Here is a 17,760-nt window from a genome sequence, read left to right on the forward strand (position 1 = left end):
AGCCGACGCTTGGCATTGCACATGGTGATCTTAGACTTGTGTGCGGCTGCTCAGCCATGGAAACCCATTTCATGAAGCTCTTTGTGCTGACGTTGTATCCAGAGGCAGTTTTGAACTCAGTGGTGAGTGCAACCGAGGACAGACGATTTTATGCACTACACGCTTCAGCACTCGACGGTCCTCTTCTGTGAGCTTGTGTGGCCTACCTCTTCGTGGTTGAGCCGTTGTTGCTCCTAGACGTTTCCACTTCACAATAACAGCAGTTACAGTTGACCGGGGCAGCTCTAGCAGGGCAGAAATTTGACGATCTGACTTGTTGGAAAGGTGGCATCCTATGACGGTGCCACATTTAAAGTCACTCAGTAAGGCCAGTCTACTGCCAACGTTTGTCTATAAAGATTGCATGGCTGTGTGCTCGATTTTATACACCTATCAGCAACGGGTGTGGCTGAAACAGCCGAATCCACTCATTTGAAGGGGTGTCGACATACTTTTGTATATATAGTGTACATATGCAGTATTTAGAATGCTGTTCAGTATTTACTGTAGTTACAGAACAATATGGAAATAGGCTTGCCAGTAAAAACTAACACATTTATAGTTTTAGATAAAGAATTAATTGAGTCCATTATTGAATCCATTATTGAATCCATAAAATCTCTCTGGGACCAACAGTATCTGCTGATGATTGTATCTCCATCTACATACAATCAACCAAAACATTTACATTTATGGTTAAAAATGAAAACATTATTGAAAACCACAATACATTCCTCATGCATTCATATAATAATATGTATAAAAATCCCCCAAAATATATATTTTTTCTTCATTTTTCCTCCCACCACCCACATCGGAGGCCAGGTTTATAAAATGTGTTTTTAATTATTGTTTAGAATCATAATGAATTTGATAAACTTTTTCACCTTAACGGTTTTCCTTTTTTTAAAGGGATACTTTGGGATTTTGGCAGTGAAGTCGTTTATCTACTTACCCAGAGTCAGATTTTGTGGATACCATTTTTATGTTTCTGTGTCCAGTATGAAGGTAGTTAGAGGTAGTTTCATGAGTGTTAGCGCAATGGCTGGAAGTCTATGGGTATCTGCTAGCATTAGCGCAATGACTGGAAGTGCTAACGCAAGCTATCAACTGCACGAAGACATAAAAATGGAATCCATGAGTTCATCTGACTCTGTGGAAGTAGATAAAGGGCCTCTTTGCCAAAATCCCAAAGTATTCTTTTAAATACCTGGTATATTGATGTTAGCCCTCCACCTCTTCGAGTTGCCTCGTGTGTAGAACTCTACGTATCCAGCGTAGGCATTGGCATAGACAGAGAAGCCATTGGAGATGACTTTCCCTCCAGAGGCTATTGCAAAACGTGACTCTGCCTCCTGGTTCTTCCAAAAGAAGGAAAATGTAATCCCTGAAAAACATGAACATAGATTTATTAAAGATTTCAAAATAGGGGAAATTGTTTCAGACCACAAATCATCATGCTTATTATAATACATTTAGATCTACATTAAATGCCATAAATTAGATTTTCGTGAGTTACCGCATTAGATAGTCACTACACATCTACTGTGTAGAATGTTGGGGAGATGAGATCGAGGGAGGCAGAACTCACCCTCAGGACCACACAGAGTGGGGTCACTAATGCAGGAGTTCTGGTAGTTCCCAAAGTGGAGAAAGGTGCCGCCATTATCTCCATTCAGATAGATGCCCTTGTTGACCATCCCTTCAACTATGTCTACAGGAGGATGAAATAACAAAATTATTTTTTCTGATGAGAAAAATAGGCAGTTTTGTCTCTGAAGTAGGCTTTTTATAGTCAAACAATTAGGCAAACCAGTATCATCGATTTATGAACAGATTCTATGAACTGCACCAAATATTGGGTGTTTCCACTGCATAATGGTCTACCATTTTATGAATGGTAGCCAGCTATGACCCAAGGATTTATCTTTGATGTTCTCCTGCCTTAAATCATGTCAGCAGACAAAATGAAATCGTCCTGGTGTATTGAGGTTCAAAAGTCAAGCTCAACTTTACAGCACTCTAGAAACAGATTTGATAACCTCCATACTCAAAGCTTGTCTAATCACGATTTACATACTGCAGTCTCTGCTCTTTTTTCAGTGAAGAAAACAACTGTCTCTCCCTGACTACACACACCGTCTTACACACACACACACACACACACAGACAAATTCAACACCTTCAGGTAACAGTGTGTGACACACTCATGGCAACTATTGGGTGAGCTGGTACACAACGTACAAAACTATGGCGACTGAATAACCTTAACATGATAGATAGCACTACAGTAACACCAACAGAACAGGGTGACTGACTATACACACACATTCATTTCAGTGAGCAGTGATTTTCCTCACCTACTGTTGCAGAAATGTTAGTGTAGGCAGAGTCATTGGTATACACAGAGGAAGAGTTATGGGAGGAAGGGAGCACAGTGTGCTTGTGGATTTGGAGAGCTGGATGAAACATAGAAAACAAACAGACAAGGGAGAAAAAGGTGATTCACATACATACACATGAATAACACAAAACAACCAGAGGACACACCAGACCAGTGAGAGTCAAACACAGACACTAGGCATTGTGAGGGATGTGGTGCATGAGCAGGGATGAGATTAAGTGTGATGTTGGGCTCAGTAAACAGTGCTCAAGGAGGAACAGATCAATCATTCCCCCCTTTTTTTAGGATCAAAGCACATTTTGTGTGGAAATATTCCAAAACCGTTCTAGACCCGATGCTTCACAATTATTGTCCCATTTAGGAATGTTATTGGTGCTTCCATAGTTAAAATAATACAGTAAGGTTTTTGGAAATCAATTTAGCAAACAAAAGGCAGGTCATTCAATAGTCTTAGCATTCATCTGGAAAGTCTGCATCAAATATACCTGCGGGTGAAGGATAAGCTTTTTATCCCATTCTGTTTATTATAACACCACAGTGCTTTGATGTACATTAGCAAGGGTTAACAGGGGAGTAAGGTAACCTTCAGACTTCTTGTCTTGACTCTCTACTTTGTTTATTTGTTTTTGCAAATTTGACTGTAATTGAATTTGAGCACTGCACACAGCTGCACCTTTTAAAGCAAGGACTTGGTGGCTGCAAGACGGACAAAAAGGTGAATTGAAAGGAGGAGTGAATAACAGCTGTAGACCATGCAGACAAAGAATATAAAAGACTGGGTATTCTATTCCTGAGTATAGGTCTATGCACATACTTATATCACTTCCGTTAACATGACCTGGTCTGTTTCCAATTTGGTCCCACAGTCCATGGATCCCGTCCACCGAATCCAGCGGCCAATAGTGTGAGGCTGTGGCCAAGACCTGCAGGCCTGGACGGAGAGTTCATGGGTAAACAAAGCTCCAGATGGGACTTCTCCCTAATCATGCTATTTCAATTAGTTATGTTCCTGGCATTGCTCCGTGTGTCTTTTAGGATTAAAAATATAAACGATACAGCTCAATTGTTGATGTTTGGGTATCTCATTCAATAAACACATTTTGTATTGCTTAATAAACCACTATTACCATAAGTTACACTTATGGTAAGCCATAACCAATAATTCATCATCCCAACATTATATATATTCAGCTAAATGACCAATAATACTCATCATAGGCTGTAGGTTAATTTCAGACACAATATAGAACATCAAGCTAAGGGAATCCACATTTAACATGAAGTATAATTCGATTTACCTGGATGCTTGGATGGCTTTGGCTTTACTTCACCATTAACCTGTAAATAAATCAAATAAACTCAACATTGCAACATTGCAGTAGTCTTCCTACACATAATGGTGAAGGACATTAAAAAAAAGAACTGTTTAAATTACCCGAATCAAAGTGACAAAAGTAGTTACAAACAGAATTTCGAATAATAGTTCCATGGCTTGATTACAACTACAAATAGATTATATATATATATTATAAATATATATATATATATATAATGATTATTGTTGTTTAAATCCCCAATGAACGATCGATCCAGAAAGCATAAATCATTATTCCAAGATGCTGAAAAAAAAAGCAATCTTCTTCTCTGGGTATTTATTAGTCCATGTCGCCAATAAAGAAAACTTTCTCTCAAAACTTAACATTTTGTAAAACTGCAATAAAACTAAGCGGTGGACATCATAATTATAAAGTGCGTGTCCATTCAAAATTTCCCCAAAAGTTGGTAATCCATGTCTCTCAATACAGAATAAGAAATATTGCACTATTTCAGCGACGGATTTGGGTACTTGTTGCTTGATGCGCTCTGCTGTCTGTCTATACTAGGTTTGCACTGAGTGGAGGAATTCTCCGGGCTGTTCGATTGGATGTGCGAATACAAAACGTGATGTCATTTTTTAGAGCATTGGAAACCCAAGGTGGGGCCTAGCGTGCGTAAATAGCAAATATCAAGTGCGTATCCTAATTAGAGATAATGGCGTGCGCATAGGCCTACTGTCCAAAATCAATTTAAAAAAATATAAAAACCAATAGAGATCTAATCTACAAAATTACAGAGCTTTGTCCTTTTGACATGTCAGATCAAAACGGACCGTGATGCTGATGGAGAGGGATGGATGCTGACTGTATTTTAGGCTATTTATTTGGACTGTCATCTTTATGAAGGGAATAGAAAAGGCACATATTCAGGTGCACTGATGTAAGCAGGTATGAAGCCCAATCGAATTCCTTAGATAGACCTAAATTGGATTGAGTGAATTGAAAGTCGATATTCTGGCAGGCCTATCTACTGTACTCATCCCTGAATTCAAATCCATCGCTGTAGGATGCCTTCATCTAATTGTGACTCCCGTTTCATGTTCTTTATCCTTTGGGCCTGTTGTAGACTAATGGCCTGGACATAGAAATATAATTACTACAACTACAACCTAGTCTAAAATAAACTATTCTTACATGTTGGAAATTGGTGGCCGGTAGATTTGGAATCACCTCCGTCCAGGTGAATCATGGCGGGAAAAGGAAAGGAGATAGAGGAGAGGAGGTCGCTCACAATCGTACACTATACAGTATGTTATTAAACATCGCCACTGTGTGGACAATAACTTGAATAACAACTGCAGTCACAGGAGTAGTGCTGGGTGCGAGCCTCCTCTGGTAGAGGAGAGGCGTATCCCATTCTGACGAGGAGAATCATGCGAATTATGTTGTCTGCCACAACCAGCTAGCAAACTAATGGTGCATTTTGGTTGAGGGCTGGTTTTGAGGAGTTGGACAACTTTTCCTTAGCTAATGATTGAAAGAGAATAAACTTTCCCCATGTCATGCCAAATCGAAATGGGTGTTTGTTGAACTCAGACCTGGCAAGCAAAGTTAGCTAGCCACTTGTACCAGAGCTAGATGCGATGGAGTTGAGAAATGCTTGCATTACTTAGCTAACGTTAGCCAGTCAAAAACGCATCGAACATAGCGATGAAGGACCGGTTGGGTGAATTAACCCCAATAAGTACATGTAGCCTACTAATATGACGTCACTGATCTAATCAGGCATTATTGTAGCCTTCTATTGTATTATTTTATATTCTCTGGGTCTTGGGAATGCAACCCTGGTTGACATCACGTGAGTCGCGTCAGCCAGGCTAATAATATGCCATGTCATTATAATATCATTGTCTTCTATGTCTTGTCAACTTATTTGCTTTTCACAGAGTACTGAGCCTCACATTTATGCGCAGTGTGCAAGAGGCTTTAACCCCTAACAATGGACTGACTGTGTCTTCACACTTTTGTCTTGACAGAGCAGAACACAAGCAGAGGAGGAGGTCACAGTTGACAGATGGATTTATGAAAGGGTTTTTCAGAAGGGCAAGTCAGTACTGTTTGTTTTCAGATGAGCTAGATGATTACTGTAAAATATTGCAAGTGTCTGTGCATTGAAATAAGACAGAAAATACTGTATGTGCATGACTCAGGTGGAAGAGGTTAGGGGCAGATTGACAAAATATCTTCTGAAGTGGATGAGGTGAGGAAGAGGCACAGCATGATCCTGTCTGCACCCAATCCAGATCAGAGTAAGTTGATCATCAATTAAAACCATCTGTCAGTCAGGCCTCCTGAGTGGCGCAGTGGTGTGCCACTAGAGATTCTGGGTTCGAGTCCAGGCTCTGTCGCAGCCGGCCGTGACCGGGAGACCCATGGGGGGGGCGCACAATTGGCCCAGCGTCATCCGGGTTAGGGGAGGGTTTGGCGGCAGGGATGTCCTTGTCCCATCGTGCACTAGTGACTCCTGTGGCAGGCTGGGCGCAGTGCATGCTGACACGGTCGCCTGGTGTATGGTGTTTCCTCCGACACATTGGTGCGGCTGGCTTCCGGGTTAAGTGGGCATTGTGTCAAGAAGCAGTGCGGCTTGGTTGGGTTGTGTTTCGGAGGACGCACGGCTCTCGACCTTCGCCTCTCCCGAGTCCGTACGGGAGTTGCAGCGATGAGGCCAATTGGATACCACGAATTTGTGGAGAAAAAGGGGTAAATAAATAAAGTGTATTAGGCTATTCCACCACGTTCCCAACGTTCCCAAAGTGAAGGCGGTTTGAGATCTAGCTATGTTGTTGCTCCTCTCCTATTTGTCTTCAACATTTATTTTCTCTATACTACAAAAGTATGCAATTTAAAGTGTTGAATTCAAAACTTTTGCATGACTAAATATAGGCCTTGATATTTGCATGGTGACTTCTAAAGTCATAATAACAAAAATAAACAAACGTTCTTACTTCCTCTAACATCATTGTCTCCTTCAGGAAGAAACACATGACTCAATACAAATAGATGGCTAGGTGTCTGGAAGCCTGTATAGAAATCAATGCCATGGCCCAGCCTTCATAGACCTGTCTGTGGGTGGGCTTTGGCTGACCCCTCTAGCAGCAGCAGGGCCATTTTACTTGGACAAGTTACGCTGTGCTTGTTCAGAGTTGATCCACTGTGGAGACTGAATAGGCATGAGGAGCTAATCAAGGCCTGCATGGACAAAGGCCCTCAGATGACTCTATAATGCAACACAGCAGCATCAGTATTACCAGCAGAGTAACAAAGTATCAACTCTCTGCTACACAATAATATTAACTGGGAATGGCCCAAGAGGGAGTAAATATTTGTTTGCCCACATATTCAGTGATAGCTGTCTAATGGTTACTATGGGGACACACTGGTTGAATCAACATTGTTTCCACGTCATTTCAATGTAATTATGTTGAACCAACGTGGAATAGTCGTTGGAATTGACTTCTGCCCAGTGGGTGGTAGGTGTAGTTTCTTATCTATATGAAGAATAGGTTATTATTGTTATAGAAGCATTGCCAAGTGACATGATTAATGCTAATATTTTTCCAGGACAATTTTGGAAATGTGCAATAATGCATTTATTTTCTGTCGCTGATATTTCCTGAAGAGATGAAAGATGAACTTGACCGGTTGACCAATGAGATCATAAGCTAAAATGGAAGTTTATCACCACCACCACGTACAGTACATTTTTAAAATGATTTTTGTTGTCATTTTGTCATTATTATGACAGGATCAAATGCCTATCCCGAATGCTGCTCGCTAGATTTAGAAAGGTAGATGTGGGGGATTTGTCTGAGGTGTTATTATAGCTACTGTAATCACTGTTCTTTCTGTTCTCTGCAGCTATGAAGCAGAGCCTGCCCAAGGATGATGTTTCTAACAGGGCCTCAGTTGATTTCCGCATTCAGAAAACCCAGGTCAGGAAACAGTCTTCCTGAGACTCATTCTTCACATTTTTGCGAATTCTTAAAGGTTGTGGTTAAGGACAGAGAGATTGTTGGAGGCTAACGTACCTGTATACCTGTATAAGTTTACCATGTCTGCCACTAGGGCTGGGTGATATGACGATATACATTGTGTAACGACAGAAAAACATCTATCGTTTCATATTATGCTTTATTGTTTATTTCGTTGTGTCTCAAATCACACTCTTTACGGCAATATTTTTTGTCAATTGGATGTCGCTTTGTGTTCTTCCACACGTGTTGTGTGGAAGGAAATTTGCAACACAAACAAACATGGAGGAGAGTGAACGTGACACAGAGACCGTACCTGAAATAGGGGCTACTTCGATCGCATGGATGTGGTTTGGGTATGAAAAGTCTGACAGAGACCAGAAAACCGTCCTCTGCAAAATATGCCGCAGGCCGGTCCTGACAACAGGCACAAACACCACTAACCTCTTTTACCACCTACGCAAGAATCAAGTGAAACATTACGGAGAGAGTCTATGGATGAGACCCAAAAAAGTACGGTCGAGTGCTCAAAACAAACCCCCGACTCAGACGTTGCAAGAGGCTTTTGCCCGCGACAGCATATGGCAAAGAATCACGACGATGGAAGGAGATAACAGCTGCCGTTACAACTTACATCTGCAAAGACATGGCCCCAATTTACACGGTCGAGAAACTGAGGTTTCGTGAGTTGGTACTAACACTCGACCCAAGGTACCAAATGCAAATACCTTTTATTTGTTGAGTATAATTCAAAATGTAATAAGAAATAGGCCTTTACATGTGGTCATTTTATGTAAACTATTTATTAATTGAATTTACAGAAAATGTGTATATCGTGATATGTATTGTTATCGGGAAGTGAAATGACCTACAGTTGAAGTCAGAAGTTTACATACACCTTATCCAAATACATTTAACTCAGTTTTTCCCAATTCCTGACATTTAATCCTAGTAAAATTTCCCTGTCTTACGTCAGTTAGGATCCCATGTTATTTTAAGAATGTGAAATGTCAGAATAATAGTAGAGAGTGATTTATTTCAGCTTTTATTTCTTTCATCACATTCCCAGTGGGTCAGAAGTTTACATACACTCAATTAGTATTTGGTAGCATTGCCTTTAAATTGTTTAAATGGGTCAAATGTTTCGGGTAGCCTTCCACAAGATTACCACAATAAGTTGGGTGAATTTTGGCCCATTCCTCCTGACAGAGTTGGTGTAACTGAGTCAGGTTTGTAGGCTTCCTTGCTCGCACACACTTTTTCAGTTCTGCCCACACATTTTCTATGGGATTTAGGTCAGGGCTTTGTGATGGCCACTCCAATACCTTGACTTTGTTGTCCTTAAGCCATTTTGACACATCTTTGGAAGTATGCGTGGGGTCAATGTCCATTTGGAAGAATAATTTGCGACCAAGCTTTAACTTCCTGCCTGATGTCTTCAATATATCTATATAATTTTCCTCCCTCATGATGCCATCTATTTTGTGAAGTGTACCAGTCCCTCCTGCAGCAAAGCACCCCCACAACATGATGCTTCCACCCCCGTGCTCCACGGTTGGGATGGTGTTCTTCAGCTTGCCAGCCTCCCCCTTTTTCCTCCAAACATAACAATGGTCATTATGGCCAAACAGTTCTATTTTTGTTTCATCAGACCAGAGAACATTTCTCCAAAAAGTACCATATTTTTCCCCATGTGCAGTTGCAAACCGTAGTCTGGCTTTTTTATGCCGGTTTTTGAGCAGTGGCTTCTTCCTTGCTGAGCGGCCTTTCAGGTTATGTCGATATAGGACTCGTTTTACTGTGGATATAGATACTTTTGTACCTGTTTCCTCCAGCATCTTCACAAGGTCCTTTGCTGTTGTTCTGGGATTGATTTGCACTTTTCGCACCAAAGTACGTTCATCTCTAGGAGACAGAGCGCGTCTTCTTCCTGAGCGGTATAACGGCTGCGTGGTCCCATGGTGTTTATACTTGCGTACTATTGTTTGTACAGATGAACGTGGTACCTTCAGGCATTTGGAAATTGCTCCCAAGGATGAACCAGACTTGTGGAGGTCTACAATTTGTCTTCTGAAGTCTTTTGATTTTCCTATGATGTAAGAAGCACTGAGTTTGAAGGTAGGCCTTGAAATACATCCACATGTACACCTCCAATTGACTCAAATTATGTCAATTAGCCTATCAGAAGCTTCTAAAGCCATGACATCATTTTCTGGAATTTTCCAAGCTGTATAAAGGCACAGTCAACTTGGTGTATGTAAACTTCTGACCCACTGGAATTGTGATACAATTAATTATAAGTGAAATAAACAATTGTTGGAAAAATTGTCATGCACAAAGTAGATGTCCTAACCAACTTGCCAAACCTATAGTTTGTTAGCAAGAAATTTGTGGAGTGTTTGAAAAACGAGTTTTAATGACTCCACCCTAAGTGTATGTAAACTTCCGACTTCAACTGTATATCGGGGTATGAGATTCTGGCCATATCGCCCAGCCCTATCTGCCACCATATTTTGACATGGCTGTTTGACATCTCACCCTTTCAAAAGTTTGAGCCTTTATCCGCTTTACTGTTGCCAGTGGTTGAAGCTCTCTTTCCTCTATCCTCTCTTTACCTTATGTTTTCTCTAACCCCACAGCACACAGTGCTCTCCAGGAAGTTTGTGGATGTCATGACTCAGTACAACGAGACTCAAGTGTCGTTTAGGGAGAGAAGCAATTGAAGGATCCAGAGACAGCTGGAGATAAGTGAGTCACAAGCTGGGCTAGCAGCAGGGCAGACAGGAACCCGGAAAGGAAACCGACCACACCTAGCAGCTTTCTTTCCCACGAATAATAACACATAGGCTACAGTGTTCACAATTCCAATGAAACTATCATATGATTGCCTATTGCCCATCGTCAGATAGCGCAACGATTCCGGTTCCACTCTATGTTATTGTCTATTGTCATGGTATGGATAATGAGGCCATTAGACCAATCAGACTACGGCCACATAAAATATAGGATGATAGTCAAGGATTTGGCTTGAGATGCTAAAGAGACTAGCTGTAAAGAAACCATGGCAGAAACCCATGTATTGTTCATATGGAGTATTTGTCATGAATGAGAATAATTGATGACAACAAAAATAGATGTAACCTCTCCAGTCCCTTAGGATACTCCTAATGAGACTCTCTACTACTGCAGACTCCAGATGGAAGAGAAGTGTGTTAGTGTTGCCTCTACACCTGTCTATAGAGAAGCTGGTCACATGGCCAGTGGCGGGCTCATGGCTGTGCTGTATAGTAATCGTTGATCATAGGTTATATATATTCACTGGGGTGGAAGGGCTTACATGATCCCAGGTTGTTTGTAAGCCACTGTGGGTTTGATCATGTTAGGCAGTGAGGGTTGATTCCCTCTGAGGAATAGCCGCCCTAGATCATAACACTGTGGTTATGACTACAGAGATTATTCTCCCCATAGAAAAGAGAGAATACGTTTTTTGTTTTCTGCTGATGCTTTAGCACCTGTCTGGTGAAAGTATTTTCTTTCCTGGTTATAGCTGGGAGAGTGACTAGCAATGAGGAACTGGAGGACATGCTGGAGAGTGGAAACTCATCAATTTTTACATCTGATGTAAGTTCCTCCTCAATCTCCATCTTTTGTCGGATGCTACTTCCTCATCCATTATTTTCTTAGGACAAACCAGACAACTACCAATACTATCTAGTATACCAACTCAGGTGGTGGTTTGAACGTATTCCAAAACAAATAATATTCTGTTTAAATGCAACACCAATCATCCCATATGTATGTATTTGAATTAATTATACTGTCTCATTGGCTGTCGTCCTGTCTCCCAACACCTCCCTCAGATTATTTTGGACTCTCAGATCACGCGGCAGGCCTTGAATGAGATTGAGTCACGGCACCAGGATATCATCCGCCTGGAGTCCAGCATCAGGGAGCTCCATGCCATGTTCATGGACATGGCCATGCTGGTGGAGAATCAGGTATTGTAGCGTAGTACTGTAAAGCTGTCCAGAATATTATTAGTTCTGTTTTTTTGTCAAAACTATATGGAACTCATGTGGTGTTGTCTAAAAGGGGGATATGGTCAACAACATAGAGAAGAATGTCTCCAACGCAGCTGAATACATAGGCCGTGCCAAAGAGGAGACCAAAAAAGCTGTGAGATACTAGAAAAAAATCCCAGAGGGTAAGTCTCCTTTTCCCCAAACGGAAGGTCACATGGTGTATCTACTAATAATACTGTATAATACTGCTCAAGTTAGACTCTTTTAACCAATGCAATAGCTCTGAAGGGTTTGGTCAGAAGAAAAATATTATTTCAGTATCATATACTGATAAGATTTAAAATGCCAGACAGAATGTCTACATGCCATATTTACTAGGGCTGGGAATTGCCAAGAACCTCACGATATGAATATATTATCACGATAGGTGCCAATATGATATTTGTGATTCAATACTATGATTTTATTGCTCACTATATACATGTAATAATATCCTGACATGTAACTATTGATTTTTTCCCCCCATCACTAATATCTAATGTCTAAATTGAATGTCAAAACGTCTCCATGTCCCAAATCCACAGGCATTGACAGAATATTGGTTTCACTAAAATCAGTGTAGTGTTTTGGGTCATGCACTATAAACCTAATCTAACCACTTTGTTTCTGTCCTTGGCAGAAACTCTTCATCTTTGGCTTTGTTCTATTGATCCTGCTCGCTGTCATTGCACTAATCGTTGGGCTGTCTGTTGTACTAACCAATCCCCTGTATGAGCCCTGTCCTGCTATCTGTCTGAGGTAGCTACTTCTGTACATTTCATCAACATCACATTCAATACCTTTCATTTACATTTTTTAATACAATGAAGTACTGTACTTGATAGTAGTTGATGTTAGGCTTGGGCAGTATCCAGATTTTAATATTATCATACCGTCCTTCTCTTATCCTGGCATTTATGGTATTACAGGCATAGCACACAAGGATTTGCTATAAACGCAAGAAAAGCCTATTTGGCTTGTATTACCAAAATGCTAAAACAATTAGCACAAACTAATAGCAAAATCACAATAATGCTGTTAGCTAAATGCTAACGAGCGAAAACGAACAAGCTAATTGCAAAGACAGGCAAATCCAGCTCATTAAGTTAGAAATTGTGCAAATAAACAAAGTTGCGATGAATGCTTTTCTGAAGGAAGAGCAGCATGTGTAGCAGAGGGGAGAATAATGAAGGAGAACAAAAAACGCTAGTAGGAAGCACAGGGAAAAAATGAGCTCTTCCAGAGCTCATTCCAGAGCTCATTCAGAGCTCTTTGACTTCTGGCAGAAAGTAATTATAAGATATCTGATGGCAAACATTTAGTAGTGAATTGCATACAAGTGTAACTTACTTCATCACCTCATGTTCTCTGCACAACAGAGACTCGCCGATAGATATAGAATGCTATGGACTCACCAGCTCCCGCTTTCTCCAGTTGTGCTATTTATAAACACACACGTGACTGGCTCAACTGTACTGGGGAACTACGGAAACTTCATAATGCAAAATAATGTGACAGGTGATATGAAGAACGCAATCTTTATATCTTAATGTATTGCACAAGTTGACTGCAGGTGTTAACTTAAAAAGTAGCAACAAATATTCTCATTTATTGAAAAACTTTTAATAAATAGTATTGAAAAACCATCCCATGGCTTTTTCCAAATACCCCGGTATATACAGTATACATGTCACGGATCCCCCCGGTACTGCTGCTCATTCTGTTCACCAGTTCTGGAGGTCTACGTCACCGGCTTTCTAGGCTTCACTGAACGGGATTCATTATCATCAACCCCGGACTGTCTTGTCTGTTTACACACACCTGGTTCCCATTTCCCCTGATTAGTATGTTATATATGTGCCCTCTGTTCCCTCTGTCGGTTATTGTTCCCATGTCCGTTGGTGGTGTGAGTACCTATGTGTTGGTGCAGCTGTTATGCTGCGTGCTTTATATATTGTGTATTATGGGTATCGTCCCGTGTCATTCAACGAGGTTTACCCTCGCTCTTTTGTTTGGGTACAGCCCAGTGTTTTTGCATATGTGTTTGTTTTGGGTTTATTAAAAATCCTTATTGTGTATTCCTGCGCCTGTCTCCAAATCCTTTATACCAGCGTGGCAATACTGCCCAAGCCTAGTTGATGTTGAATCACAGTAATGGGTACATTTCCCAAGTTACATTACTAGTAACTACATTCAAGTAGATGACTGGTTCCATGTAAAAGTCAACTTGAGCATGCACAAATAATGTTACTCATTTCCAAATGAAACCACGTTCATTATTATGCTTTATATGTTGGAGTTCATTCTTTATTTGAAAAATGTAAAGGGGTTTCACAATTGTTCAACTTCATATTAAACATCTTTAGCACCACCCCAGTATCAACATGTGAAAATGGCACGTTTCTAGGTTTTATAGTAAAAGAGATAGAGGATGATAAGTGTTTCCATTGACATCGGTGTGCATCGTGTGATTTTAACCAATTATGAGTAGGCACTAATTGCCTACTAATTGGTTGATGATGACATTGGAAACACTTATCTTCCACAATTTTTTTTACTACAAAACATCGAAATGTGCCATTTTCACATACTGTATGTTAATGTTGGGGTAGTGCTGGAGATGATGAATAAGTAGGAAGTAGGAAATTGCATGGATTTTGACCATTACAGAGTAGGTGGCCATTTCTCAAAAAAGGCTTTTCAAATTTCATATTTCATGACTTTTAGAAAGGGCTCACAGAGCTTGTTTTTCCACTCACGGCTGTCTCTCAGTATTAGTTATGAAGATGAGAATGTTATTGAAGAAATACAGACCAAATTGAAGTGTCTTGAGTTTTGTTTGCATGTTCTACAGTCTTGTAAAGATAGGGGGTGACTGGGACAGGCAATGTAACATCCATAAGGTTTTACATTTTGGGGGGTAAGAATTGCACCTTACATCAGATCATCTTGAAACTTTCTCTGTAAAGTAAAATTTCATCAAGGTTTTATATTGTCTATAATTGGGTTCTCTCTTTTTGTCAGTATCCTTTTTCAGCGTTATATCTCTAATTTTAATTTAATTTAATTTAACCTTTATTTAACCAGGAAGGGCTCATTGAAATTTAAAATCTATTTTTCAAGAGCGTCCTGGCCAAGATAGGCAGCGCCAAGTCATTACAAAAATTACAGACAAACAACATGAAAAACTACAGTAATCTAGTAAAAACCATAGAATTCACAAGAGTATAACAAAATCAAAAACAGCAAATTAAAAACATTGACATGTCAGGGAATCAGTCTCAAGATCATTCATCAGTGATTTAAAAATACCAAACGGGCCAAGTTCTTCCAGTTTAAAAGTATTTTGTAAGGCGTTCCAAGACGATGGCGCAGAGGACATAAAAGCCCTTTTACCAAATTCAGTTCGGACATTTGGAACAGTTAGCAGGATAAAGTCCCGCGAACGAAGAGAGTACCCACCACATTTCTGAACAATAGAAATGCCCAAATAAAAAGGTAGTAAACCCAAAATGGCTTTGTAAATAAAAGTATACCAGTGACTGAGCCTACGAGTGACTAGAGAAGGCCAGCCAACCCTGGTATACAAAGTGCAGTGGTGCATAAGGGTTTTGCAGTTTCAAATAAATCTCAAAGTGCCATGGTAAAGGGTGTCAATTGATCTCAAACACTGAGTGGAAGCATTCATATATAAAATATCCCCATAGTCTAGCCTCCTTCTGGCTTCAAAAGAAAAACAAGCCTTATTCCTAAAATAAAATCCTAATTTCAGCTTCAATTTTTTTTGTAAGTTGTTGAATATGCATTTTAAAAGAGGCCATCATCAATCAAAATTCCATGATATTTATGAGGTTACAACCTCAATCTCCTTGCCCTGACAGGTAGTAATAGGTGAAAGGTTCAGAGGTCTATTTCTTGCTTTAGAAAACACCATTAGTTTAGTTTTGTCAGTATTGAGGATAAGCTTCAATTGACACAAGGTATGTTGAACAGTATAAAAAGCAGTTTGCAAGTTCTGGAAAGCTTTTGTAAGAGATGAGGCACAACAGTAAACAACAGTATCATCAGCATAAAAATTAAGTTGCGCATTTTGGACATTTTTGTCTAAATTATTTATATAAATAGTGAATAAGAGAGGACCAAGCACAGAGCCTTGGGGCACACCATTAAAGACAGAAGATTTAACAGACCTAAGCCCATCAAATTGAGTGCACTGAGTTCTATCAGACAGATAGTTAACAAACCATGCAACTGCATGCTCTGAAAGACCTACACTCGACAATCTCTGCCTTAGAGATTGATGCATGATCAACAGCATGATCAACTGTATCAAAAGCCTTAGAGAGATCAAAAAAAAGTGAGACACAAAGCTGTTTTTTGTCAAGAGCTTCAGTGATATCATTTAAAACCTTCATGGCTGCTGTAATTGTGCTATGCTTCTTCCTGAAACCCGATTGGTACATTGATAAAATAGAGTTAGTAAATAAAAACTATTTTAGCTGTTCACTCACAAGGGTTTCAAGTATTTTCACCAGGGGTGACAGCTTTGAGATTGGCCTATAATTATTTAAAATAGTTGGATCTCCCCCTTTTAAAATTGGCAGGACAAATGCTGATTTCCAGATCTTTGGAATTTCATTACATTCCAGAGTTAGATTGAACAGATATGCAAGTGGTTCAGCTATGAAATCCGCTGCCAGATTTAAAAAGCAGGGATCCAAAAGATCAGGACCTGCAGGCTTTCTCTGATTTAAGGTTTTCCGGGCTTTATGTACCATCTGCACTGAGAATGGCAAAAAGCTAAAAGTTTGACCAGCTCTCACTGGTTCATCCACACAAGGTTGTACAGAGACAGAGGACACTGAATCAAACAGCCTACCAGATGATACAAAGTGCTCATTGAAACAATTCAGCATTTCTGTTTTGTCATATACAGCAACAGAGTCCTTCAAAACACATGACGTAATTCATTAGCATTGCTGTTACCAGACATAGACTTATTAGCCTTGCAAAACTTTCTAGGGTCATTCAGGTTATCAGTGGTAGCAGACATAAAATATTCAGACTTGGCCTTCCTAAGAAGAAAAGAACACTTGTTTCGTAACTGCCTAAAAACAAGCCAATCAGCATCAGAACACGATTTCCTTGCTTTAGCCCAGGCTAGATTACGGTCGTGAACAATGCAAGACAGCTCAGAAGAAAACCATGGATTATCCCTCCCTTTAACCCTGAACCTGCGGAATGGAGCATGTCTGTTTACTATTTGGAGAAAACCATCATGAAAGAATTTCCAGGCAGTTTCCACATCAGGGATAAGCTCAATCTTACTCCAGTCAAAATAAAACAAATCATGAAAGAAAGCCTGCTCATTAAAACACTTCAGATTTCTCTTAGGAATAAAATGTGGGTTAGTCTTAGGAATCTTAGTATTTCTAATAGCAACAACAGCACAATGGCCACTTAAATCATTACAAAAAACACCAACCGCAGAATATTTATGTGGAACATTTGTCAATATCAAATCAATCAGGGTAGATTTATCTGGGCATTTTAGATTTGGGCGAGTGGGTGAGTTAATCAACTGGGTAAGATTCATAGAATTACAAAACATTTTTAAATCATCAGACACCGGCATTAACCAACACCAGTTGAGATCACCAATCAAGATCATTTCACTGTAAAGAAGTTGAGACATAAGGTGTCTCAAAGAAGAAAATACATCACCGAGAGCAGAGGGGGGTCTATAACAGCCAATCACAGTTATAGAGAGACCCTTTGAAACTTCAAAATTCAAAGCAAGAAATAATATCCATAACGGTTGTGGATGTGATGGATAGTGATGTATCATATCTTAGCTTCTTAGCTATCTTGTTTTGTGATGTATTCTTCAGACTTTTATTGAAGCAATT

The 17,760-nt window shown here is 39.9% G+C and overlaps 2 protein-coding genes across 3 annotated transcripts in view; one reads left to right on the top strand and one right to left on the bottom strand.

Moving 5' to 3' along the window:
• Positions 1-4,341, bottom strand: part of LOC106579914 (adhesion G-protein coupled receptor D1) — a 46,313-nt gene extending 41,972 nt beyond the window's left edge. Inside the window, exons 1-6 of one of the 2 annotated variants that reach the window (XM_014160277.2) lie at positions 3,879-4,341; positions 3,742-3,781; positions 3,258-3,374; positions 2,400-2,498; positions 1,631-1,753; positions 1,250-1,426 (exon numbers count right to left, since the gene is read on the bottom strand). In XM_014160277.2, the coding sequence (XP_014015752.1) occupies positions 1,250-1,426; positions 1,631-1,753; positions 2,400-2,498; positions 3,258-3,374; positions 3,742-3,781; positions 3,879-3,932 (610 nt within the window). In that variant the 5' untranslated portion in view covers positions 3,933-4,341. The remainder of the gene's footprint in view (positions 1-1,249; positions 1,427-1,630; positions 1,754-2,399; positions 2,499-3,257; positions 3,375-3,741; positions 3,782-3,878) is intronic. The other variant, XM_014160278.2, reaches the window with a different exon arrangement.
• A 2,078-nt stretch (positions 4,342-6,419) lies between these two features.
• The window catches only part of LOC106579915 (syntaxin-2), a 28,260-nt gene continuing 16,919 nt past the window's right edge, over positions 6,420-17,760 (top strand). The window contains 5 exon segments of the mRNA XM_014160280.2: positions 6,420-7,751; positions 10,430-10,538; positions 11,338-11,411; positions 11,651-11,788; positions 11,883-11,994. Coding sequence (XP_014015755.2) covers positions 7,680-7,751; positions 10,430-10,538; positions 11,338-11,411; positions 11,651-11,788; positions 11,883-11,978 — 489 coding nt within the window. The 5' untranslated portion in view covers positions 6,420-7,679 and the 3' untranslated portion in view covers positions 11,979-11,994.

This window comes from Salmo salar, chromosome ssa20 (assembly GCF_905237065.1).
Source record: "Salmo salar chromosome ssa20, Ssal_v3.1, whole genome shotgun sequence".
Classification (NCBI taxonomy): domain Eukaryota; kingdom Metazoa; phylum Chordata; class Actinopteri; order Salmoniformes; family Salmonidae; genus Salmo; species Salmo salar.